This window comes from Caretta caretta, chromosome 6 (assembly GCF_965140235.1).
Source record: "Caretta caretta isolate rCarCar2 chromosome 6, rCarCar1.hap1, whole genome shotgun sequence".
In the NCBI taxonomy this organism is placed as follows: Eukaryota; Metazoa; Chordata; order Testudines; family Cheloniidae; genus Caretta; species Caretta caretta.
The window spans coordinates 102,216,767-102,244,062 of NC_134211.1; the positions used below are offsets into that span (position 1 = coordinate 102,216,767).

At 46.4% G+C, this 27,296-nt stretch overlaps 1 protein-coding gene across 2 annotated transcripts; it reads left to right on the forward strand.

The window, feature by feature from the left end:
* The first annotated feature begins 1,629 nt into the window (after positions 1-1,629).
* On the forward strand, positions 1,630-26,546 carry CHGA (chromogranin A). 2 transcript variants are annotated; one of them, XM_048854707.2, is made up of 8 exons: positions 1,630-1,894; positions 2,778-2,824; positions 11,101-11,194; positions 11,507-11,575; positions 14,798-14,896; positions 16,799-17,329; positions 17,972-18,390; positions 26,004-26,546. In XM_048854707.2, exons 1-8 carry the CDS (start codon positions 1,849-1,851, stop codon positions 26,085-26,087), a joined length of 1,389 nt encoding a protein of 462 aa, XP_048710664.2. In that variant the 5' UTR covers positions 1,630-1,848; the 3' UTR covers positions 26,088-26,546. The 2 variants fall into 2 exon arrangements, with proteins under 2 accessions (XP_048710664.2, XP_048710663.2); XM_048854706.2 differs by having other exon boundaries at positions 1,632-1,894; positions 17,942-18,390.
* The last annotated feature ends 750 nt before the right edge of the window (positions 26,547-27,296 follow it).

Genomic DNA, 27,296 nt, shown 5'->3' on the forward strand with positions numbered 1-27,296 from the left:
TATAAATTGGGATCAAGTTACCCCTTAACTTTCTCTTTCAACTAAATCTATTGAGTTCCTTGAGTCTATCACTATAAGGCATGTTTTCTAATAGTTTATTCTTGTGGCTCCTTTCTGAACCCTCTCCAATTTATCAACATCCTTTTTGAATTTTCGATACCAGACTGGGACCCTCAGTCCAGTGCCAAATACAGAGGTAAAATAACCTCTCTACTCCTACTCGACATTCTTCTGTGTTTGCATCTGAGGATCACATTAGCCCTTTTGACCATGGCACCAAACTGGGAGCTTGTGTTCAGCTGAATATCCACCATAACCCCGAATCTTTTTTTTGCTAGTCACTGCTTCCCAGAGTAGAGTCCCTCATCCTCTAAGTACGGCCGACAGTCTTTGTTCCTAAATGTATACATTTAGGCATATTAAAACACATATCGTTTGCTTGTGCCCAATTTTCCAAGCACTTCAGATTGCACTTATGAGACATCTGTCCTCTTCATTATTTACCAATCCCACAGTTTTTGTGTCAGCAAACTTTATCAGTGATAATTTTGTTTTCATCTAGGTCATTGACAAAGATGTTAAATAGCATAGGACCAAGAACCAATCTGTGCAAGACCCCACTAGAAACACACACACACAGTGTTGATGCCCCACATACAATTACATTGTGAGACCTATCACTTAGCCAGTTTTTAATCCACATAATGTGTATCATGCTAACTTCATAGCATTCTAATTTTTTAATCAAAATGTTGTGTGGTACCACATCAAAGCCTTGCAGAAGTCTATTGTGTCAACACTATTACTTTTATCAGCCAAACTTGTAATAATCAGCGAGGCTTACTTGCTCCAGTTTTGGAGACAAGTTAGCAACGGGGATAATACCATAGGTCGTTAGGCTGTGGACTGTGCTGAACAAATAGTAGCTAGATGACATGTCTTCTTGCAGAATGACAATCCTGACAGCCTTTGTCTGCCCAGACTGGCTGTTTGGCCCCCAAGGGCCAAGGCTGCATGTTATATGGGGTGTCTTCCAGCACAAGAAGTGACCCCTCAGCTCCACTGGAAAGATGGCTGTAAACTTGAATCATTCCACTGGGCCAGGGGTTCTCAAACTGGGGGTCGTGACCCCTGAAGTGGTTACAGGGGGGTTGCCAGCTGTCAACCCCCTGAGGCTAGCTGTCAACCCCCTGAGCCCCTGTTAAATTAAATGACTCCCCCCCCCCATTTTTAATGTCTAAGGGAGGGTCACACTCAGAGGCTTGCTGTGTCAAAGGGGTCTCCAAGACAAAAAGTTTGAGCACCAGTCCACTAGTCCTTGAATAACCCTCCCTTCCTCCCCCCCGCCCGGGCCCTGTCCAAGGGGTGACTTTGATCCAGCTCTCCTATGCTCGTTGCCAAAAGTAAAAGCTGCGACCAGCTCACACGCTCCCTGCCTGCCTGAGCCCGCCGGGTGGGAGGCGAGGGGGCCCCCGACTGAAGAGCGGCCGCCTGCGCGGGCAGGCGGGGGGTGGGCGAGCCGCAGGGCGCCCGTGCCTGGGCGCCGCCAATGCCCGGCTAAGCAGGGGCTGGCGGTGGGCGGGCGGAGGGGCGGTGCCGCGTCTCCTGCCGCCATTTCTGAGGCCCGGGGTATATAAAGGAGGGGGCTGCTGCTGCAGTGCCCTGTCGGGATCTTCGGCAAAGGCACCGGGGACGCGAGGTGCTCTGGGGAGAGGCGGAGACACGCACCCGAGCTAATCCCGCGCCGGGTCAGAGCCCCGCGTCACCTGCTCGCCCTTAGCCCGGCCGCCCCAGAGGGGAGGAGCGCGTCGCCCCCGCCCGCCCCCGGCCCGCCTTCACTCCGGCGCCATGGGCTGCAGGGGAGGCTTCGCTGTCCTGCTGCTGGCGGTGCAGGGTAGGTGTGGGGCCGGGGGGGCGCCCCGGGCTCGGGACCGTAGCGGGCCCCGGGCCGAGGGAGGTGGCCGGGGACGCTCTTCCGCAGTGACTGTCCTTTCAGCACCGAGGACAGCGCCCCTCCGCTGGGGCAGCCGAGGGTCGTCCGAGCCAGCCGCAAAGGCGGAACGGGGGAGCTGGGTCTAGCCAGCGCTGCCCCCCGCAGCCTTGCCTGGTCGCAGGCATCCAAGGGTGTCTTCTTGTCTCGGGGGGGCTGAGACAAGCCTCTGCGTGGGTGGGAAATGAAAGTGCCCTGAATACGTCCCTGCTGCACGTCCACCTGCAAGGTCATCTCCGCCTGCGGGGACTTTAGAAAGCCGCATCGAGCCGCCAGCTCGCCCCTCCGTTGCTCTGCAAAGGCAACTATCGCCCCTCTCTCTGTAGCTAGGAGCAATGCGATCGGTCTCTAGCCCCTAACTCGGAGCCGGACAGGTACTGGCTACCGGGGAGCGGCTTGATTTCATGAGGCTTGGCCTGGGAAGAACTCTGCACAGGCTCAGCCACATGAGGCTGATCATTGCCAAAGGTTTGGCCAGATAAAAATCTCGCCTGCAGTCCCGCCTGCTTCGCTTAAGGGGGGGACTGTTTAAGTCGACCTCTAAGGGAGAAACCCAAGCCCTATTGCTAGAGTCCGCCCGAGTACTGCTGATTGGTGAAGCCCACTGTTAATAAGCTGGTGTGGTTTATGGTCGAAAATCAAGCCCAAGGTTCCGCCTTGCTGCTAAAACATTCTCGACACCGCTGGAGCGCTCTGCCTGCCTTTCCCCAGCTGTGCCCCGGCTCGCTGGAAATGTGCCAGGAAACGGAGACTAACCAGGTACCCTTTCCTTCTTTTGATTTTACAGTCCTTTCCCTCCCGGTAACCAATCCAGTGACTAAAGGGGATGCTAAGGTAAGCTCTGAGACGGTGTTGTTAAAAATATCAGTGCTGATGTCTCTCTTGCTGCTCATTCAAGAAACCTGAGGGACCTCGCTCTCTTCTATCTGTCTAGAAGCATTATTGGAAATAATACTTGAAATGTTAATAGGGAAGTATGAACCATTTCTTATTAGGGCAAAGATTTTTCTAGCTGCATTATCTGCTCCTCTTTCTGGATTTGCATTTTATGCATAATTCAAACTGTTTTGGTTTGGTTTTGTTTTTTTGTCAATCCCCTGAGAAGTTCAGCAACAGACAAAGGAGAGTGTGAATGGTCAAGGAACTAGCTTTCTAGTTACATTGTATTTGACTAATTATAAACACATTGTTAGCCATCTTTGTTGCAAATGTAAAGACTTTATGCAGGTGCACACCTGCATGTTTAGAGGGCTCACTTTTTTCTGGCTGTAAATCTTTCTTCAGGTATCTTGATTTGCTTAGCCAATCTTTCTGTATGCACACCCACATGTATGTATGTGTGCATAACAGAGAGATATAAATGTGTGTGCAAATATGTAACATAAGAATGGCCATACTGGGTCGGACCAAAGGTCCATCCAGTCCAGTATCCTGTCTACCGACAGTGGCCAATACCAGGAGCCCCAGAGGGAGTGAACCTAACAGGTAATGATCAAGTGATCTCTCTCCTGCCATCCATCTCCACCCTCTGACAACAGAGGCAAGGGACACCATTCCTTACCCATCCTGGCTAATAGCCATTAATGGATTTAACCTCCATGAATTTATCCAGTTCTCTTTTAAACCCTGTTATAGTCCTAGCCTTCACAACCTCATACATGCATATATATACATACTCACATATGCATGTATACTTATACATGTGTGTATAATTGCCTACCTATTTGTGCACAGACATCTACCTACCAACCTATAGAGAGGTGTAGTCAAAAATTCTCTAACCTTATTCTTGCAAGTGTGTACCTTTTCAAACTTCTCTCTCAAACTAGCTAATTACGTTTCAGAGTAACAGCCGTGTTAGTCTGTATTTGCAAAAAGAAAAGGAGTACCTGTGGCACCTTAGAGACTAACCGATGTATTTGAGCATAAGCTTTCGTGAAGTGAGCTGTAGCTCACGAAAGCTCATGCTCAAATAAATTGGTTCGTCTCTAAGGTGCCACAAGTACTCCTTTTCTTTTAGCTAATTACACTTCTCTGATGATTGCTAAAGGAGCAGAAATGCCAGTCCTCATCCTCTGCCTGTTGAACGTGTTTGTTCATCAAAATCGTCTCTCAAGGATAAGCCACAAAAGGCTCTTTCCCTTTTCCTTACAGTGGGGGAAAAAGCTCCTGTCAATCTCCATGCTAGCTCCCTTGCACTCCATCATTCATCATCCCAGTTACTTACAGTGTAAGTACTACAAGAAAAAACTCCCCCTCCTTTGTCTACAGACTGGAACCTGGAGAGCTGTTTTGTTTAGAACTCCTAGCCTGCTAGCAATGTCATGAGCTAAGCTGATGGCTCATGAAAGCAGCAAGGCATTTGTTATTGTCTGAGTCTTTCTTGCTGGCTCAAATGACTGTAATTGTAAAAGATTACATGGGTAGGTAAGGAGCAGAACATTTTTCTCTTCTGTACAGACTGCTTCAGTGGTTGCCATCTGAGGAAGCCTATTAAACCCATAATTTCCCCTCTACTATAACTGGTGATTTTCTGAGTCTGCTTTGTGATGGCTTCCCCAAAGTTAAGTGCACCATCTGTGTGAAGTGCCCATTTTCCAAGGGTTTGATTAAAGGGCTAAATCCAGTATTTGTGTAAGTAGGTGTGACTGTGTGGAAGTCAGTGGAGTTACACCAAGTCTGAATTATTCCCCAAGAGCTGTCTGTTCACAATTCCAACTCCTGTAATGGGACCTGGTCCAGCTCCAACTATTTCAGTGGGGGGGTCTTTCTATTAACATTAGAAAGAATTGGATCAAGCCCTTGAGTAATTAGGCTACCAACACACTAGTATGAGCCATGCAAAATTCTAGTTTAAGTTACAGAGTAAATAGAAACCTCGTCAACCTGCCCATGGTGCAAGACTCTGAGCTTTCAGCACAAAGCATCCTCTGTAGGATTCTGCCTGCCATCTTGCCCTGTGTTCCCCGTTCTTGATGTTGGCTGAGAGGTGGAGTAAAATTTTCGCACGTGCAGGTTGGGGCAATGGGAGTCTGAGCCCTGAAAGCTAGGTATGTTTTCATACTACAAAATGACTTCCACTGAGAGTCTGACCATAACTTCTTCAAACATTTGAAATACTCCTGGTTCTTCATCAGTTCCAGGGCCCCAGAAGGCCAGTATTTCCCACTTAAAGGCCTTTATTGTTGCTGAAAATATTTCAAAGGGTTTCATCTTTTGTTCCACTCCTTCTAAGGGCCTGAACCCTTCAATGGGATTTTATTCTGTGTAGATACAGCAGGATGGGACCTTTTCAGAGTTGAATTCCATGATCTTACTTAGAATAGATCTATGGAGAATGTAATGTCACAGTGGAGTATTAGAGCCTGAACCTGCAGACCTTACTCAGGCAAAACAATCAGTGGAATCAATGAGAGTTTGCCTGAGTGAGAACTACACAATTGTTGCATTAATAGCTGCCAAGTTCCACCCAGAGGTGGCAGCATTTCCGTGGTGAGTGAAGTGAATCTCAGGCATGTGCACAAGTATAAAATATGTGTGAGTGTAAATCACATGTTAGGTTCCTTTGGGACATAAAATATAACAGTCAGATGGTAGAAAATGATGATATATAACCACAAAATATTTATTTATAGCATTTCTTTGGGCCAGATTCTCAATATAATTAAAAATATCAGAAACACCTTACTCCACAGGTCCTATTGATTTAAATGGGACGACTCATGGAGTAAGGTGCTACTCGGCATGAGAAAGGGTATCGGAATCTGCCTCTTTGTCTTGTTTAATGGGTGCGTGATGTGTTTTAGCACACCTAAAATTAATATTAATGGATTGCTTGTCATATAGGAGAATGATACCAAAGGAAGCGTAGAAGTTCTTTTATTTTCGTTATGTTAGATGTTTCTGGTAATGTTTCTAGTCTTTATTATTAATAAACCAAGCAATCTGTACAAACAGTGAAGGTATTTACAAGAAGATATTTCGTTATCCCTTTCTGAAATCCCTTTAATCTGCAAAATCAAATGGTTGAAATAAATTAGCTAGTTACAAATTGTGAACCGTTCAACCATCTTATCTGATAAATGAATACATCTGATTGCTTGAACAAGCGACACTGTTGGCACCCAGAAATTGCTGACTAGTGTTAACTTACCATGCAACCACAATGTTGTGAATCTCTTGTGAGTAGTACAGTTTAAGAGGCTAAGACTCTTAAAAGGCCAGCCTGCTGAAATTGAAAAGAAGTTCAGGCTATAAAGAGATGAGCATTCATTTAGAACATTACCATACATTTTTCTCAAGGATTAATTATTTTCTTTTCTTTGATTTGAGACCCGGTTACAATGTCTTTTCTTCTGTTGGCAGTTCTCACCCCAATGTGCTTTACAAGCTGCCTTATAAATGATACAGACTTATAGACTCATATTCTTTAAGGCCAAAAAGAATCATCCATGACCATCTAGTCCAATAGTTCTCAAATGTGGCTACCAGGGGCTTTCCTTGTGGCCACAGCCTCCTGGGTGGTGATTGGGTGGTGGAGGGAGGAGAGAAGCGGCAGCCCCTCCCATGGGGCTGCCAACAGGGGTTGGGCCCTGCCCCTTTTGGAGACATAAACACTGGAGGAGCAGGCAGCCACTGAGTTCCGCTCCCCATTCCCAGCGGTGGTGAGATCAGGCTTCCCCCCCCCCGGGGTGGGAGGTGGCAGGCTCCAGCTGCGGGGCTTTGGGTTCTAGCTGCAGAGCTTCAGGCTCTGTCTCCAGGCCCCAGGACTCCATCCCCCAGCCAGGTGGTGGCCGGGTCCAGCCCCAGGCTCAAGTCTTCCCCCTTCCACCCTGGCCCCTGCTGCCACCTCTGGCCCTGGCTCCTGGTCACATGGCAGTGGGCTCCAGCCCTAGGCTCACCACCCCTCCCCCGTTACTGGGGCCCTACCATTTTGGTCAATTTCACAGTCATGGGATTTTAAAAATCATAAATTTGGTGATTTCAGCTATTTAAATCTGAAGTGTCACGGTGTTGTAATTGTAGGGGTCCTGACCCTTACGAGAGTTGTGAGCAAGACACAAAGTTATTGGTGTGGGGGGAGGGTTGTGGTGCCGCTACCCTTCCTTCTGCACTGCTTCTGGCAGCGGCGCTGCCTTCAGAGCTGGGCAGCTGGAGAGCGGCAGCTGCTGGCCAGGAGCCCAGCTCTGAAAGCAGAGTATTGCCACCCTTACTCTGTGCTGCTGCCTGCAGAGCTGGTCCTCAGTCAGCCACCGCTCTCCGGCCGCCCAGCTCTGAAGGCAGCAGTGCAGAAGGAAGGGTGGCAATACCATGACCCCCCCCCCCTAAAATAACTGTAACCTCCCTGCCACTCTCTTGGGTCAGGACCCCCAGCTTGAGAAACGCTGGTCTCCCCTGTGAAATCTGTATAGTATAGGGTAAAAGCACACACAAGACCAGATGTCACAGGGGGAGACCAGATTTCATGGTATGTGACATGTTTTTCTTGGCCATGAATTTGGTAGGGCCCTACCCATTACCCGCAGTCCCCACTGGCTTCTCCAGATCCTGGCTTCAGCTGCGCAGTGGCAGGCCCCGGGATACAGCCACAGGCATCAGACTCGGACCCTGGTATCTGGCTACAGGGCTTTGAGCTTGGGCTGCCAGCAGTGTGGCAGCAGGCACCAGCCTTGGGGTCATCCCCCCCATCACTCTGGGCCCCTGCTGCCTCCTTCAGCTCCCCATCCAGGGTTTAATTTGTCCCTGGGCTTGCCAGGGCTGAGTAAATCTGTTGTGAAATGTGATATTTATATGTTTATTAATATCACTTTTCACAGCAGACGTAGTAGCTAGCTGGGAGGCTGTGAAAAGTGATATTAACATACAAGTATCACTTTTCACAGCAGCAGACTTTTTGTAGCAAGTCTATAAAAAACCCCAACCAAAAAACCCCAAAAGAAACAACAACCAAAAAGACAAGAATGTGCAAAGCACCTTATTTGTTTTTCTATTCTGTTTAGGTCTAGTAAAGAATAGACAATTGTACATTATTTTATTATTGAGTCTGCAAAAAAAACCCACATAAATTACAATAATTTGGACATGTATATGTTTATATTGTTTTTCCTAAAGTTAAGTACATATTTTAGGAAAAATTATCAGAATGGCCACCAGCAAGAGTTGGTGGCTGCACACTGAGGCCACCAAAAACTACTTTGTGGGACCCCCAGATCTAATCTGACCTCCCGCACATTGCAGACAACAGAACCTCACCCACCTCCTCCTATAATAGACCCATAACCTCTGGTTGAATTACCAAAGTCCTCAAATCATGGTTTAAAGACTTCAAGTTACAGAGAATTTACCATTTATTCTAGTTTAAACTAGCAAAGTGACCCATGCCCTGTGCTGCAGAGGAAGGCAAATACTTCCAGGGTCTCTGTCAGTCTGACCTGGGGGAAAATTCTTTTCCAACCCCAAATATGGTAATAAGTTGAACCCTGCACATGTTGGCAAGACCCACCAGCCAGACACCTGGGAAAGAATTCGCTGTAGTAACTCAGTCTTCTCCATCTAGTATCCCTCTATGGCGTTTGGGGGTATTGGCTACTAGCCATTGCCTACAATGGGAGGTGGCCCATTTGCAATCTCATCATACCATCCCCTCCATTAATTTTATCAAGCTCAGTCTTGAAGCCAGTTAGGTTTTTTTTGCCCCCACTGTGCCCCTTGGAAGGCTGTTCCAGAACTTCACTCCTCTAATGGTTAGAAACCTTCACCTAATTTCAAGCCTAAATTTATTGATGGCCAGTTTATATCCATTTATTCTCGTGTCAGCACTGGTGCTTAACTTAAATAACTCCTCTTCCTCCCTGGTATTTATCCCTCTGATGTATTTATAGAGAGCAGTCGTAGCTGCCCATAGCCTTCATTTGGTTAGGTTAAACAAATCAAACTCCTTGTGTTTCCTCTCAAGTTAGGGTTTTCCATTCCTCTGATCATCCTAGTAGCCCTTCTCTGCACCTGTTCCAGTTTGAATTCATCTTTCTTAAACATGGGAGACCAGAACTGTACACAGTATTCCGGCTGAGGTCTTACCAGGGCCTTGTATAATGGCAATAACACTTCCCTATCTCTCCTGAAAATACCTCGCCTGATGCATCCTAGAACTGCATTAGCCTTTTTCACTGCCGTATCACATTGGTGGCTCATCGTCATCCTGTGATCAACCAGTACACCCAGGTCATTCTCCTCTTCTGTCGCTTCCGACTGATATGTCACCAGTTTATAGCAAAACTTCTTATTGTTCGTCCCTAAGTGCATGACTTTGCACTTTGCACTATTAAATTTCATCCCATTTCTATTATTCCAGTTTTCAAGGTCCTCCAGATCTTCTTGAATGATATTCCGGTCCTCCTCTGTACTGGCAAAACCTCCCAACTTTGTCATCTGCACATTTTATTAGCACACTCCCACTTTTTGTGCCAAGGTCATCAATAAAAATGTTAAATAAGTTTGGTCCCAGGACCAGTCCCTGAGGAACTCCACTTGTAACCTCTCTCCAGCCTGCTAATTCATCTTTCAATATGGCCTGTTATAGTCTCCCCTTTAACCAGTTCCTTACCTTTCAGTTCTCCTATTAATCCCCACCTCTCCAATTTAACTAATAATTTCCCATGTGTATCAAATGCCTTACTGAAATCCAGGTAGATGAGATCTACTGCATTTCCTTTGTCTAAAAAAATCAGGAAGCTTCTCAAAGAGATCAGGTTGGTCTGGCACAATCTGCCTTTTGTAAAACCCTGTTGTAGTTTATCCCAATTACCATGTACCTCTATGTCCTTAACTACTTTCTCTTTCAAAATTTGTTCCAAGATCTGGCATACAATTGAGGTCAAATTAATGGGCCTATAATTTTCCAGATCACATTTTTTCCCCCTTTCTTAAAAATAGGTACTATGCTAGCAATTTTCCAGTCATAGGGTATGAACCCCAAGTTTACAGATTCATTACAAATCCTTGCTATTGGGCTTGCAATTTCATGTGCCACTCCTTTAATATTCTTGGATGGAGATTGTCCCCCAATCTATATCTGGGAAATTTAAAGGAATAAGAAATTTTCACAAGTAAAGACTGCAGAAGAGGTCTGTGCACTAGCATAAACACTGCTGGATTCAAACCAATGCTGTCATTCCTCATTTTCCCAGTCACTTAATTCAAACACAAATGTACTACCGTGTACTCAGATGTTGCGGGGTGGAGGGGAGGTTTCCATGTGCAATGGACTCACAGGCACGCAGCACATTTGTTGCACTTGTCTTTTGAAATCTTCAGCCTAGATTCTCTTCTCACATCAATATTCATCAGATGTCAGTCCAGAGACACCAGTGGAGGTCTTGTGTGAGAGGAGAGTCAAGCCCATTGTCTCATTTCTGTTCAACAAATCAGTGATACAGAAATGGTGCAAAATTCTCTTCTCATTCCCATGGATGTAAATGGGAACAGAGAAACACAGGAACAGAAGAATGGCCAAACAGGATCAGAACCAAATCATCTATAAGTAGCAATATTACAGTCGCAGCTCAGACTGTTACTCCTGTATCCTGTCTCTGCTAGTGGCCAATACCAGATGTTTCATAGGAACGTGTAAGAACCCAACGGTAGGCAACTGAGGGACAAGCTGCTCCCCACACAGGTCTCATCCTGGACTCTACTAGTTAGCAATTGGCTTAGTACAAGGAGTACAAGTGTTAACAGTACTTCCTAGATTTGTTATTATTAATTATAACTTTGGATATCTTTGATATTCATATAAATGTCCAATCCCTTTTAGAATATTGCTAAATTATTGGCCCCAAAGACTTCCTGTGGCTGTGAGTTCCTCAGGTTAACACGTTGTATTCAGAAGAATCTACTTTTATTTTATTTCACACCTTTTTAATTCCATTGATTGCCCCCTTGTATTCTGAGACTGGGAGAACAAACTCCCAATCTACCTACTGTGGAACTAGTATATGTATGTGGAATATAAATGTTTGTAGGATTTGCCCTATGATCTTTTTCACTTAGCTTGGGTAATAAATAAAGCCAAGATGAGAGAGATTTTAATCTGTATGTTTGTATCTTTCTAGGTGATGAAGTGCATTGTAGAGGTCATTTCTGATACTCTCTCAAAGCCAAGCCCGCTTCCAATCAGCCAGGAATGCCTAGAAACTCTCAGAGGAGGTACGGAGAGACACTCAGTATTTCAGGAGACCATGGAAAAGTATCTGTTATGAAAAATCTATCCACCAATTTAGAGACTTTAACCTTTGGCAGTGAAGCTCTTGTGCTGTAGTCCTAGCATTGATTGTACTGAAGCTGAAGTCCAGGGTCACTTGCATGAAATTAAAAACCTAGTCATAATTCTTTAATTGAATTGATGTTTGATGGGTCTGCAATTAAGAGCAAATTCAGTAAATGAACTAGCTAAAGGAGCACGTGAACAGAACGTTTGCTTTGCTGTAGAAAACCTATAACAAGAATCTTCTGTTGCAGATGAAAGGATCATTTCAATCCTCCGTCATCAAAATTTACTGAAGGAGCTTCAAGAACTTGCAGTTCAAGGTATAGTTCTGCGACAATTAAAGTGGCAGGAGGGTTTTAATAAATGATTATAGCCCCTGGCAATTTTTTTAATTCAATGTACATTATTTCTGAGTCATATAAATGTACTACAGATAACTTTACAAAACTGAAAACTTTTCTATCCGGGTGTCTAACAAAGACCATCAACTCAGAGGGTCAAATTGTGCCCTCAGTTACACCTGTATACATCCAGATTGACTCCACTGAAGCCAATTAAATTACTTCAGGTTTACATCAGTATAACTTACTCTAACTTACCCAAGAGAGCCAACCCTTTTATGGATAGCAGATACCTAAGAGAAACACTTGGGCTTTTTTAAACTAAAACAACCTTTATAGTTAGAAATACAATTGAACTTTGACCAAATCAATGTCTGCTGATTATGAAGTATAAGATCCAGAGCCAAAGCTCATAGAAGTCAGTGGGAGTCTTTTCCCCTGTTAAATGCTGTATATTTTAGTCATAATTTAGACTGGAGGACTTAAGAGGGATACAAATTAATATTTAAGGCTCTGAACAGCAGGTAGGGAGAAATGAGAGTCAGCAACAGAGAGCCCAAAGCACTTGGGTAATCTGCTGGTGTGCAAGCAGGAGTGTTGAAATCCATCAGCCCCAACCTGGGGCCATGCTGGGGCCTTGCAATGCTGTTCCCTCTGGAGCTTCATGTTCTCTGCACCCGTCGCATAGAACGTTGGGGGCCAGTGGATTCTGTGGCCTCTCCCCAAACCACCCACATCATTGTCCTCTGCAACTGGGCTCAACCACAGAACCAGAGCCTCTGGGTAATCTGAGTTCTGCTCCTGGTTCTGTCTGTGACCTTGAACACACACACTCCTGAGTAGTGCAGAGCAGGCACGGCTGTCACTCTGCCTCTGTCCTCCCACGCAGCCACAAAGCAGAATTTAAGTCATGCACATAGGGCTGATCAGTTCCCCCTTCTCTGCACATTACCTGTATGGATGAAAAGATACTTCCTGCTCCCACTCTTAGGTACAAGTGTTGTACCACATTAGGGTCTGAGCTCAAGTCAACACAGCAGGAACAGAAGCAGCATCTAACTCTTGTATTCATTCATTCCCTGTCATTAAGGGATACTGAACAGTGATGCTCTGGAATTTCATTGCCAGTGTTTCACACAGCCCCAGTAAGAAGTAGCAATGTAGCTATGTGATGGTTTGTATGACCAGGAATAACATGAACTAACCTCAGAAGAGAAACCAGGAAGTCAGCAGACAGGGGGAGACCAAACAAAAAGGAGAGTGGAAGGTCAAGAGATTAGGAAAAGTATCTGGCGCATTAAAATTTCTCAGTTACATTCAGACACAAACCAACCCCATGTGGGCCCCAAAGCAGCTTAAAAGCAAAGTTTCAACTCTGCAGAGGGGGCAAAAGCAGCACTGACCTGCCCATCCTGCCTACCACAGAATTCTCAGCCAGAGCTCACCAAAGAGAAGGGATGTGCATGAGCCAGGAGCAGGACTAATGGGTCCCTACAAAATGCTGATCCACTGGCCCAAATCCCTACTTGTGAAGGGGAGTAATAGGCTACCTCCACTGATTGCCCAGTAGCAGCAGCAACAGTCCAGCTGCATGGACACCCTGACCAGCTGGGTTAGGTGACTCAGTCCCTCTGGCCCTCATTTACCCGGCACAGAGCCATTCCCCACGGTTTGACCAAACCCCTATTAAAGGCTCATGCACTCTTTGGAGCTGTTGTATAGGGTGAGCCATTGTTACGCTCAACTAGAGCTACCCCTGCACAGTGACACTGAGCACATGTTCTCCATGGGAGTCTTTCCTTTCACTCACAAAATGAGGCCATGTTTAAAATAATGCAAGTTAAGCTAGCTAAAGGCACTTCCTTTCTTCCCCTGCCCCCTATCTTGTAATTATGCCATCACATGCTTGCCTCCCTCCCGCCCCGGACTACTGGGCTCAGCGCCAAATGTAGCTCATGGATCTCTAGTGGAAAATGGTTCTTGCAGAATAGGGAAACAGTGGGAGGAAGGGGAGGGGAAACACTAGCCATGGAAAGTGCTCTCCTCCCTCCCTCTTCCATTCATCTGGCTGGGGCTTAGGTAAATTGGTCTGGAAGAGCCCATACCTCAAATTGTTTTGCCTTTTCTTAGGAGTGGGGAAGGATTGGTCTGAAAAAGCTGGACTGTTTCCCTCAACAAAGATTTGGCAGCAGGGGCTGATTTGGGATTGGAAAGGCATGCCTGGAAAGGAAGGTGGTGGTTCTGATAAACCGCACTGTAGACAAGCTGGGGGATGGTATGATTTGTGACTCAGGCACTGGCTGGGCCTCAGGAATCCTGGGATCAGTTCCTGGGTTTGCATTAGACTTCCTGACCACTCTTTCTCCACTTGGCAAGTCACATCATGTCTCTGAGCCTCACATCCCCATCTGTAAAATGAGGGTAATCAGACTTTCTCCCACCCTTTGTCCTCCTTGTCTATATGGATTGGAATCTCTTTGAAGTAAGGACTAAGTGTTTGTATGGCCCCTTGCACAAGGGGACTGTGATCTTGGGGAGGCTGAGACTTCTGGGCACTATATGTAATACAAAGAATAGGTCATAGTAAATGCCACTCCTTGCTGCTCTTCTTCAATGGCATGAGTTGTAAAACACCCTGTGTGAAGGAATCCCTATTTATCGTCTCACTGGCAGGCTCAGGCATACGGTGCCTCTGGTGGCAGCTGATACATCACAGGGGAGAGAAGCATGCATGGGAGAGGGGCAAGTGAGGGACAGCAAGCACTGGGAAGGAAACAGGTGCGCATGTACTGGGTGCTCTTGTATGATGGTGGAAGTGGGTAACTCGGAGAAGGGCAAGGCTTCTGTGGGACTATTCAGATACTTAAAATAAGCACATAAGTGCTTTGCTAGACTGAGGCCTCCCTGCAATTCAACATCTACTTCTCTGTCCCCTTTCACCCCTAAGTCTCCTTCAGCATTACAGCTTTCCAAATGTCTCTTCCCATTAAATGTCTGTTTGCTTAGGGGTTATCTGGCTTGCACGTTGCTGAAGCATCGTTAATACAATTGGTTCACGTAGCTCCTAGCTAATGCATTTTTCTTGTTCCAGCTTCTTAGTGTCAGAGTTTAATATTAATGTACTGAAACAGTTTTCCCAACACAATTCTTTAAACTATAGTGGGGAATGTTGCTTTTTGACCCCCTCCCAATTTGACACAGGGGCCAATGAAAGAACCTGGCAGCAGAAGAAAAACAGTGGCTTTGAAGATGAACTTTCGGAAGTCCTTGAAAGCCAGAATGACAAGAACATGCAAAGAGGTTAGTGTCAGCCTAACCCCCCAGGAAATCCATGTAGTGCAGTAAACAGGGATGTTCTTTCAAACAGCCTTGATGCATACAATGTACTTCACATTTTAGCCCTTTTTTTGTTGCTGAAATAGACTAGCGACCTTGGGTTTGCTTTGCAATTAGTTAATGGCTTAAACATTTCATTTTGCAGCCATAATTACTGGAAAAATTCTAAATCATAACAGATACTGATTTGCCATTTTCAGTATTAAAATGAGTGACAGGTGAGTCCTACGACGAAAGATGTGATGGAATATTAAAGAGGTTAGGGTCTATCTCATTAGCTCTCTGTATCAGACTAGATTTTTATGCGACACCAATCACCATTGTATCTGAGAACCTACAACACTAATGGTCAGGTAATGTATCTCTTGAAGTCAATGGGAGTTTTGGATGCATAGAAAATGTAGGGTCCTAAAACAGACCAAACCCAGCTGTGATTATTTTCCCCCAGTCCAATCCTGTTGGTTAACTGGAGTTGCCCCCATGGAAGTAAAAGGAGACTTTAGGTCATTCTCTCTAGCTCAGTGCCTTCTCTTTTCCATATCAGAAGAAGGTAGTGCCTGTGTGGGATTAGTTTGCTGCAAATATAGTTCAATACAGAATGGATTCCAAAGTAAGATCATGTCACAATCTAACTTTGCGAGTATCGTTTCTTGAAGAGCTATTGGTATTTACCATGCTTTGTTATTCCACTGTTGCATTCTGCAGTGAAGCGCCCATGGCTGTCACTTGTTTATGGTAAATGACCATCTCAGTTGAGGTTGTTACAAAGTCTAGTATATTCAAACAAAACTGAGGGGACAGGAAGCTCCCCGTCATCAAGGCTTGCTTCTGCTTCCACTGCACTCAGTGGGAGCGGGATCCAGCCATCAGCCTTTCATTTAAACCAAATTGGAAAAAATTAAACTGCTGGTATGTCCACTCTTCCAACCCCAAGGGGAGTATCAGTCTGAAGATTCTTGGCCCTGACCCTCTCACCCGCTGGGACAGCTGCCAGTCATTTCAGTGCCACTTTTCTGCCAGGAATATAAGCTATAATGTAGGAGCTTGAATACTTTAATGACAACTTACTCACCTTAAGCTTTTTTTAGCATTGCTTCATTCCATTTTCTCTCTCTTTACGTCTGTTTCCTTTTACCTCTTTTCTAGTTTTCTCACCTCCCTTGTCTCTTCCTCTTTTGCTCTGAAAATATGATTGACATTTTTGCAGTCGAGTACTGCCTACGCCCCTCCTGAGATCAGGCCCCATTGTGAACAACAAAAAATAAATAAATAAAAAACCATTTGGCCAACCGTAGCTGCCCCTGACTGGCTGAGCAGCCTTGGCCCAGTCATACTAATCCCATCTTTATAAAGTGGGAATAAGACTTCCCTTTCTGTTGTGAGTAGGAATTAGCCAGTCTTTGCACAGGACTTTGATCATGTAAAGTGCTATATAAATGTAAAGCATGATGATAATTCTAAGAGATTTTCTATTTAATCTTAAATGCTATTGATAGTTTATCATCTGAGACTAGGTAGTAATATAGGCTCTGCTTCAGCAAAGCACTTATGCACATACTTAACTAAGCATGCGAGTAGGCTCATTGAAGTCTACTATACCGAATAGTGGGTCGGTTTAAGCACATGTTTATCTTTAATTCCACCCATGATTCAGTACAGTAGACCTCATTGGGCCTACTCGCATGGTTAAAGTTCAACATATAGTTAAATGCATTAACAGGATGGATTTACTCATCTGCTTAAAGTGAAACATAAGTTTTTTTGTTTTTTGTTTGGAGTTGAGCCCTTTGATAAGTAAGAAGCCACCTCAACTTGTGAAATAGACTTCTAAAGAGAGGTTCTGTTTTTGCCATGTTGCCACTACAGATAAATCAAGGGAAATTGCTGTGGAGAAGCCCACAGCCTCGTTTGCTGAGCTGGCGGCAGAGAGAAGCCAGCAGAACAGTGAGAGGGAGGAGTCCAAGGAGGATGAGGAAAACAGCCTGGAAGAGAGGGAGCTAAGACTGCATGAAGCCGGCCCTGAAGACGACAAGGAGAATGCAGAGGAATCTGACAGCAACGAGGTCAGCGAGGCTGAAGAATCGCCAAGGGAAGATGCTTTAGACAACCACATCAATGACAACCTCACAGAGAATGAGCTTGCTGAGCACAAGCTCCAAGAGGCTGAAGAGGAGCAGCCTGAAGAGACCAACAGAAGTCAGGAGCTTCAGGGAGAGAAGAAGCAGATTTCCAAAAAAGGCCAGGAAGAGAGCCGAGAAGTGGAAGAGGAGACCCTACAAGAGCATACTGCAGAAGAGGATGCCAGGAGAAGCACCCTGGAAGATGAGCAGCCTACCGAAGCAGATAGGATACTTGGCTCAGCTGAGGATGAGACCGAGGAGACTCCCAGGGAAGGTGGTATGTATTCCACATGATGTCCCAACCATCTCATTCATTTTGTGCTGTTTGACAAACAGAGAGCTCCAGGCCAGTTTCACAAAGGTATTTAGAGGCCTAAAAGTGCAGGTAGGCACCTAGTGGGATTTCCAAATGCACCTAAGCATGTTAGAGGCATAACTCCAACCAGCAGTTATACATAAATCCCACTAGGCCCATCTGCATCTTTAGACACCAAAATACTGTTGTAAATCTGCCCATCATTTACTTCACTCTGAGCCTTATGATGTGTCTGAGTTTTTCAAAAAGCTTTTACATAATTTATTGCAGCTTCTCAGGCTTTTTAGAAGTTTCTTGACTACTATTAACTCCAGTCTCTTTGTCGTCAGTATTGCAGTGCATATGTGTCTTCTCCTGCAAGCCTAGCTGTATGTTCATGTGACCTGTGTTGTATACAAGAGGTCAGATTTGACATTCATAGTGGTCCCTTCTGGCCCTAAAATCCATGAATCTGTTGCTTCAGCATGTCAGTCAGTTCACATAGAGTAATTCAGTAAGAAATCAGGCTTGGTGCAAAGACTGGGTCTAACTAATCTAAACACCATTTCATTGTTTGCTCAATAAATGGTTCAGATAACAAAGATGCTTTGGGCTTTGGCCAAGGTTTGAAGAGCTCGGAAGAAGAGAAATCCCATGGACTGAAAGGAGGGAGGCATGGGTTAGAGGACGAAGCAATGCAGGCAGAGGACACCTTCCACCCCAGGGATGTCAAAAGTGAGGAAGTGGAGGAGGAGCCCTCCAGAGCGTGGGAAGACTCCAAGAGATGGAACAAAATGGATGAGCTGGCCAAGCAGCTGACATCCAAGAAGCGCATGGAGGAATACGACAGCAGCGAAGACCCAGATAGGTCCATGAAAATGTCCTTCAGGTCCCACAAGTATGACTTCCATAACCCAGAAGAGGATAGGAGAAGGTCATGGAAACATCACGCAAAGGAGGACAGCAGCGAAGCAGGGTTTCCATTTGCCGCCATGCCTGAAGAAAAGAAGGATGAAGAAGGAAGCGCTAACAGAAGAACAGAGGTTGGTGTGACACCTGTGCATGCATTTAAAAATACACACAATCATCCAGTCATTTGCAGGGTATCAAAAGTGCACTGAGAGGTTTAGGAAGGTTCCACACCGTTACTTTATTATGCCCAGTGTTAGTCAGGTAGCTGTGTTTTGTTAGTCTGTGATCCTTTCTCAGTTCAGGGTTGTTTTTACTATTTGTATGGTAAAGCACCTAGAGGCCCCAGCCACATTGTGCTAGGTGCTGATCCAGACTTTTAGGGCCAAACTTAAAAAACAAAAACAAGAGGCCTAGATCCATGTGCAAAAAACACCCCAATAAAAGCATAGCTGCAACTACACTTACTGTAGTTGCATGTGTCAGTCAAGTACATTCACACGCATCTTGGCAGCAGGATGACTAACCTTTGCTTTCAGAGTAGCAGCCATGTTAGTCTGTATCTGCAAAAAGAACAGGAGGACTTGTGGCACCAGAGAGACTAACAAATTTATTTGAGCATAAGCTTTCGTGAGCTACACAGCTCATGAAAGCTTATGCTCAAATAAATTTGTTAGTCTTTAAAGTGCCACAAGTCCTCCTTTTTCTTTTAACTAATCTTTAGTACTTCACCCAGCTTGTCTCAGAAATATTATCTTTTGTTGGACCAACTTTTCTGTTGATGAAAGAGACAAGCTGTCACATTACCCAGAGCTCTACGGGTTGAGAGAGTCTGCAAGGGACATGATTGCTAAACACCACCACCACGTAATCACTTTCTTCCTCCCTTCATTTCTATTTAAGGCCTTTAATTGTCACTTATTCAAAGCCCTAGCAGTTTCATCACTATAGCTGGAGTCAGGCTGGCCTATGAATAGCAGGATGCATGATTTTGCATTTAAACCAGCACAATGTAAATGGCTGTTTGCTATTGTATAACTACTTGTATGTCAAAACTCTAGCATGTCACTGACTGGAAGGTCTGTGGCCAATGAGCCATTCTGAGCACCTGAAGGATAAACCAGGCAGAATGATTAGAAGTTGTGATTCAATTGAGCAATATTGCAAATGTGATGGCTCAGTAGGAGTGATCTACTGCCAGACAGAGCCCCTTGCCACAGGATTTCAGTTTCTTCTGTGAAGAAGGAAGAGTTTTATTTAGTTTTTTGATCAGCTTTAGAGTCCATCAGGGTCCTGATTATCCATTGAACTCCATCCACTGTAACATTAGTCCAGCAGCATCCAGCAGGTGGAAAGCTGGTGGAGGTAGTCCATAGGAAACACCCCCAGCACAGGGAGTCTCCCCCACAAAATGCCAGGAAGGAGCCAAGAATTGTGGAGAGGACAAGGTGCTTTTATAGCATCTTACCATTTCTTTTCCTCCCTCTGGTCTGTACTGCTTCTCAGCTCAACCCTGGACTTGGCAACTACAGAGCTGATTGTCTGATCTCGATGTTGGGTCAGACCATAGGATCGTAAGGTATCCTGGCTCCAGCAAGAGCCTAGTACCTGAGGCTTCGGAAGATGATCTTCTCCCCTCCCATATTGAACTAGGAGTGTATGTTCACACTGTTCTTGGAGCATGTTGTAAACTAAAGAGATTCCACTGTTAGACTGTCACTCTATGACCAGAAAGATGCCAAGTAATTTTACATATAAATTCTCTTCAAGCCACTCGTGTCCCACAAAGACTCAGCTGCCCTGGTAGCACAGGGCAGGAGGAAAAGCATCACAGCAGGAGCCACTTCTTTGATCACTCTGTGAGTTTATAAAACTGGCACTAATTTACACACTGTCCTTCAGCCCCACTGAAATCCTGGCACATTAGTCACTCTGAGCACCAGGTTTGCACACAGAACCAGGTCCAATGCCTTTGTGCTTGCAGGGAGCCTGATCTGCTCCTGTTTTTGAACCAGTCTTAGATGCGACCAAACCCCCTTCACACCAGTTAGCCTGGTCCATCGTTCTGGAACCAGCAGAAGAATTTCTCTTTTTGCAAGTTGGCTGTCTCAGAATGGGGCATCTTAGTTTGGAAATCGCCACTGACTAGGTGGTGTTGGGGGTAGGACGAGACAACTCTTGGAAGAGGCAACAAGCCAACAGTACCAACTTTCACCAAGATACGAGTAGATGAGGGAAGATAAGCCATTGACTTTAGCTCAACAAGCAAGAGGCTACCCTCACTGTGCCCTGCTCAGATACATGAGGTAACATCATAGGTGTAGTTTAACTTCTATATGGGGGGAGGCGAGCAGGGAGATTAATACTAGTACTAACAGAGATAGGTCAGACTTTAGGATTTACTGATTGACAGACCTCCTCACACTCCAGGGATACCCCTGCACCCCTGAGGGAACCCACCTCCCCCCAGATCCTGTCCCCCTGCCCAGGGAGGGACACAGATTGCCCCTGTGCTGATCACCACACCCCATAGGGCGCCACCTGCATCCCAGCTTGGGGAGGGCATCCCATATGATCCCACACCCCTGTCCTAGGGAGGGAATGACAGACACCCTTTCCCCCCCCCCGCACACCCCCCCCCCCCCCGATAGGGAACACTCCCCAGGATCCAGCACCCACCTATGGGGACCGTCTCCTGAAAGTGCACCTGCCTCCCTCCCCCAGCTGGGAGGTGGGGTAGGGGGCAGGACTGACAGACTCTCCCCCCCCCCCCAGTCACAAGGATGCTCCTGCACCCCCGCCCCCATGGACAAACCTGGCAGACCCTACTTTGGCAACCAGGAAAGGGACCGGCCCCCAATGTAAGGGTTGGAATGTAATGTACCAGGCACCAGGGAGGTGTGTAGAGCTGGTGGTGAGGAGCTGGGATGAGGGGTGGGGAGAAAAGCCTTACAGGAGCCCCCCCCCATGGTGGTACTTATTGCAGATAATTTTTACCATAGGTCAGTGGTTCAGGATCTCATTTTAATGGAGTCACCAGAGGTGGCATTAGACTTGCTAGGGCAGAAGCTGAAACCTAAGCCCCACAACTCAGGCCAAAGCCATAGCCCAAGGGCTTCAGTCCTGGGTGGAAGGGCTCAAGTTACAGCCCCATCCCCCCAGCTGGTGCTGAAACCCTTGGCCTTTGGTCGCCCTACATGAGGTGGTGGGGCTTGGGCTCTGGCAGGCTCAGGCTTCAGTATCCCTCCCCACTCCACCCCCCCAGGCTCATGTAGTAATTTTTGTTATCAGAAGGGGGTCGTGGTGCAATGAAGTTTGAGAACCCCTGTCCATGCTCTGGTACCGGCTCAACACCCTGGTCCCAGCCCCGGGCTTCTTGGCCAACCTCTGGACAGCAATTCTGGAGTTCTTTTGGCCAGGAGTACACTGGGTCTCTGCAGGGGTCCTCCACCTGCCCCTGGAGGAGGGAGGGCAGGGCAGGGCCTGAAGTGCCAATGCAGTCAGGTCCATGTCTTCTGCCTCCAGGCACTGCAGAGACTCCTTTATGGTGCAGGTAGTCCGGCGTGGAGAGTACGGCCTTCCTGCGCTACGTCCGAGGACTCGGATACGACTGGCAGCTCCTTTATCTCCATCTGAGAGGTCTTCCACAAGACCTCTCCGGGCTGCCAGTCTTCTACCAGGACCTCCTCCGGACCTGGAAACTGTTTTCAGCGACCAGGTCCGTGACGGCCACTGAGGGGGCAGATCTCCTCGCAGAGCCCCTGCTACACAACCCCCAGCTCTGTGTGTAGGTGGCAGAGTCCCCCCAGTGCACCAGAGTTTGGTCCTGGCAGAAGTCACTAGAGTCGGAGACCTCCTGGACTACAACCGGGGAGACTGGCTGGATCCCCTGACGCTTGCGCGGCATATGGGGCTTTCCAGACCTCATACTCCCCAGCGCATACTTCAGGAGGGGAGGGCCACTTTACCGCTCGCTGCTCGGGCCTACCTCGACTGGGTCCTGTGAGGGGGCACACCTCACCCACCCCAGACCCTCCAGACCTTTCCCTTGGGTCCCTGCCCCGTGGACCCGACCAGTTCCCCCCGTCCCTTCACTGTGAACTGTCTGCATGATTTGCAGCCGGTTCATTTCCAGACCACACTGACGAACCATCTATTCACGCTCATGCTCCACATCCTTCACATCCTCATCCTTGCATCCCACCCCGACACAAAGTGGCAGGACCTTCTGCCACCTCTGGAGGGTGAGGAGCCCTGGTGTGCCAGCCTATATTCCACCCTGGTCCCAAGGCCTGCTGGGGATATCAGTTAGTGACTCCTTCACGGAGCCGTGAGCACGGGTGTGTACTTGGTGCGGTTCACCCCCATCCTGGACATCTGCCCCTTTTGCGGCATGAGGGAGACCCTGGCGCACGTGTACCTGGAGTGCACCAGATTGCAGCCCCTATTCTGGCTCCTCTTAGACATCCTGTTACGTTTTTGGTTGCACTTTTCCCCTCACCTTCTTATCTATGCACTCCCTATCCGTGGCCCCACAAAATCATGGGACCCCCTGGTCAACCTCCTCCTAGCCCTGGCTAAAATGGCCATCTATAAAACTGGGGAGAGGAGGTTGGCCGATGGGGGTCTCCTATGACTGTGGGGCCTATTTCCGATCCTCCGTCCACTCACGCATCCGGGCAAAGTTCCTCTGGGCCGCATCCGCTGGCTCCCTTGATGCCTTCGAGGAGCAGTGGGTGCTGGCTGGGGTTCTCTGCTCGGTGTCCCAGTCAGGTTCCCTTCGTTTGACCCTTTAACCACACTCCTGTCCCTGTTAGCTCATTAGTTGTCCCCCAGAATCATTTGGCTTCCAGGTCATGTGGATCCCCACTTAGGCTTGGGGGAGGTCCTTTAGCAGTGGGCGGGCTTCCGTCTGCCCACTTCCTGGATTCCAATAGGATAGGTCAAGCTGTAGATGTCCAATGGGGAGCCACTGCTGTTTTCATAATACTGAAAACAAGAGCTAGGGTAAGCTTGACTTTTTAACAGCGGAGGTTTAACATGCTCTTTACCTGCTGCTGCTCCAGCCGGAGCATTAGCCATTTGCATGACCATGTATAATTATATGCGTGTGTGTGTCTCTCTCTCACCCACCCACACACCCCCTGACTCGAACAAGGACAAGACCCTTCTACTTAGTGGAGCCCCCCCTTTTTTTTTTACCTCAGTTGGTGCAGAGTTGTGCTTTGGTGTTGCTTCATGCCTCGTTCACTTTTTGCAGATGATCAGTGTCTGTGCTTATGAGGCCATGGTCAGTGACACATGTACCAAATTAGCTGGCTGATTTAAAGCCCTGTTGTTGAAATACATTTACATTTTTATTAATAAATTGGTTAGTCTCTAAGGTGCCACAAGTCCTCCTTTTCTTTTTGCAGATACAGACTAACACGGCTGCTACTCTGAAATTTACATTTTTGTAGCAAAAAACAGGATTTCAGGACAGACTGGAATTTGGACCAGCACCATAGTTATGGCGGCTTAATCTGTGTATTTAAATTACTAACAAAAATATGCTCAGGTAAAGGAGCAACTGTGAATACAGAAGAGCAACTTTAGAAAAATCATTAGCAATTTTAGAGCACATTTTCAAAAGAGTTGTTCATGGGGTATACTGATTTCTTCCCTGTGATCTCTTAACTTCTTGTACACAGGTCATAAATGCAAACTAGGCGTAGCAAGTGCTCTGCTTGTACACACACAGTTAGCTAGGCAGATAAATGCTGGGAGAGAGATTGCTGTTTCATAAAGTGCTATTTATGTACAAGGAGGCAAGGCACGCCGCTTGTGCTGTGTAGCAATGAAAGCACATTTGTGGTGTAATGCAGGTGGGTTTTCTGTTTTGTTTTATAAGTACAAACAGTTGTTTCAATACCCTAAAAAGTCTGTTAATGTGAGGGGTTGGTTTTTGTATTATTATAAAGTGCATGTCACTATAGTAAGAAGTGTTAAATCAGTAGCAAATAAGGATGAAAGGAAGGGTAAGGTGGTTAAGGGTTATGCCTGGGATTTAGCATGTCCATGCTTACTCAGGAAGGGTACAGTAGAGCCAGGAATCGAACCCAAATCTGCTAAGGCACCCGGAGATAACGAATTTGAGCATGTAAGGGGCCCAATACTACTTACCAACAACAGGACAGAAGGCTTAATTTCTACAGGGCAAGTACTGCAGAACTTAATGTGATGAGTGCTGTAAATAAGATTCTCATTTGCATCAATTTCCCATGGATTAAAATGTTCTTGATTTGTGTTGAAGGAGCACAGCTTGGTCTTACAGCGTGGTCCTGTGAAATTCACATTGCCTCTCGGGGTGGGATTCATGCAGGTATTTAGGCATTTTGATTTAAATGGGAGTTAGGTGCTTTTGTGAATCCCACCCTCCGTCTCTCAGGGTCCTTCTTTCAGAGTAGGGGTACTGCTTACCTAGCTCACAAAGGTGTGAAAACTGATTCATGTATCATATCTCCTTTGAAAATATAAAGCATCACCAAAGTGCCCAGAATGATTAAACCCAGCTTATTCTCCACGTGCGTCTAGATTGGGGTTATGTTTCAGAATGAGAGAAGTGTTGTGCTAGGATGTATAGCACATGAATAGTAACAATATCCAGCTTGTTTATAGCTTCTCTGAACAACCCAGCTCGATTTTAAAGAGATTAATCCCCCCCAAACAACAGCTTCTGCTCTCCTCTGCTCAGCTGGATGCTTCAGAACTCCAGCGTCAACGCCTTGTAAATACCTGCCTTTCCTTCGATCTCCGAGAGCAGTGAGACACTCCCACAGCACAGATGGAGGTGCTAGGAGCATGGCACACCTCATTCTTAATTGAAATACTTCATTTTCAGGAAAAAAGGGAATGGGTGGGATGATTTCCACTTGCCTGAAGCCACAGCCAAAAATAGTTTATGCAAAATGCAGCTAAAGGGCTTGGGGAGGTGTCCAATGGGTAAATGTCCACACCACCCAAAAATCCCACACACACACATTGATATTTCTATTACAGAAGCACCTAGAGCAGTGGTCCCCCAACATTTTACCTTGAGCCCCTAGTTACCCCGTCTGTGCCCCCCTGGTGCCCGCAGAGCCAGGAGCTCTCGGAAGGGGGGAGATGTGGGCATGGGTAAGGGTGCAGAGGTTGGAGCCATAGCTGGGGACGGGGGTGGGAGTGGTGCCTGAGGCTGGCAGCCATAGCTGGAAGCAGAGCCCTAGGAGAGGAGTCGCCAACGGGGACCTGGGTGTGGGGCCAGTAGCCGCAAGTGGGGCCCTGGGAACGGAACTGAGTAGTGCTCCCTCCATGCCTCCAACGGTGGCTGCCCCAGGCCACCACCGCACACCCCCAAATGGGCATGCCCCACAGATTGCGGACCTCTGATCTAGAGGTTCTGATCAAGAGTCAGGCCCTAACGTGCTAGGTCAGCCCCACATTGTAGGAGATTGTCTCTGCCCCGAGAAGCTCATAGTCTAAAGAGAGGCACAAAGGGGTGATATGACTTGACCAAGATCACACAGTAGGCCACTGGCTGAACTGGGAATAGAACCTCATCTCTTGACTTCCAGTGTGTTATCTAGTAGATAACACTGTCTCTCCCCTTGCTTCGCCTGCCAGGCCCAGATAAATACCATAAGTTCTTTGATTGGTCAATGCAAAGAAAGAGACTTAAGGGCTGACATTATGCTGTGTAATTACCTCATTTTTATTTCTGATGTTTTAGGATCAGGAGTTGGAAAGCCTGGCAGCAATAGAAGCCGAACTGGAGAAAGTCGCCCACAAGCTCCATGAATTGAGGCGGGGCTGAAGTTCCCCCTACACATACCATGAGCAAAAGCCAGAAATTAACTCATCCTTTTACACTGCATTTTAAGTTACTGATTCAAAAAGTAAAAAATAAAGACAGAGCAGAAGCATTTCGTCCAGGAAGCCAAAATTGCTAGGAAATGACAGGCTTGCAGTAATGTTACACTCATCGTTGGCTTCTTCCTTGATTTTGTGCTCCCTTAGCCACTATGGTTCTCTCTTGTACCCTTTGGATAATTTGTATCCCGAGCAGTGTGACTTACTCATGTACTTTCTTTGTTCGGGTTTTTCTTTTTCTCTTTTTTAAAGACAGCTTTCTAGAATGTTTTACTTCTACCGTTAGATTCACTGGGTAAAATTGCAATAACTTCTCTTTTGATTAAAAGCTGAGAACTCTGACTGTAATATATTCTATATAAAAATTTATCTAAGGAAAAATAAAACTGTGATGGGTTCCTTCCTTTGCCTTTCAAGCTCGAGCCTCAATCCTCAGCACTGAACACAGCAAGAGTTTCTCATTCTATGGTGCCAAGTAGAGCAAGTGTTGAAGTCTCCACTAGTGCCATGAAAAGGGTTCAGTATAGCCTCCAGGTTTTGCATAGGCTACCATCAGCATGAAACAACAGAACACGTCCAGACTGCCACAGGGCATAAAGTAATTCAGCCCCACCACTCACAGGGTGCCCAGTGGTCAGGAACTATGGTGATAGACAACAGTACAAACCCCGAAGATAAAATGGAAAAAGGCCATTCATGCTAAGCAAAGCACAGGGCCCAATCCAATAGATTGACTTCAGTGGGTGATACAGAGCAAGACCCAGGATCTCTAGACCTACAACACTAAGTTAAGCAATGTGAATGTAGTTTAGACGTCTAAGGAATTGGTCAGCCTGGGGATTAAAAGGAAGTAACTTGGGGAGCCTGTGAGACTCCTGCAAGTGGATTTTAAACCCTAGTAAATATGAGAATGTAATTTTTGTATTTGCAGAGAATTAACTATTGAAAGTCTTCCAGAAACAGTAAAAGGCCCAGCCTTAAGGAGTCTAATTCTGGTTTCAGTCTGATCCCCAGGAAGTTGGACAACTTTAATTATAACTAAGAGCAGAATTTAGGTCAAGAAGTTCACAGAATTCTCTCTCATTCTGTGGGCCAAATTCTAGCCTCAAGGTGCACATGTAAATACTAATGGAAACTGTGTGATCATGGGAGA

Excerpts from the sequence above, each read along its gene's own strand:
- CHGA (XM_048854706.2), top strand. The coding sequence starts at position 1,849 with ATGGGCTGCAGGGGAGGCTTCGCTGTCCTGCTGCTGGCGGTGCAGG. Across the intron at positions 11,576-14,797 it reads TCAAGAACTTGCAGTTCAAG|GGGCCAATGAAAGAACCTGG; the intron begins GTATAGTTCTGC and ends AATTTGACACAG. Across the intron at positions 14,897-16,798 it reads TGACAAGAACATGCAAAGAG|ATAAATCAAGGGAAATTGCT; the intron begins GTTAGTGTCAGC and ends TTGCCACTACAG.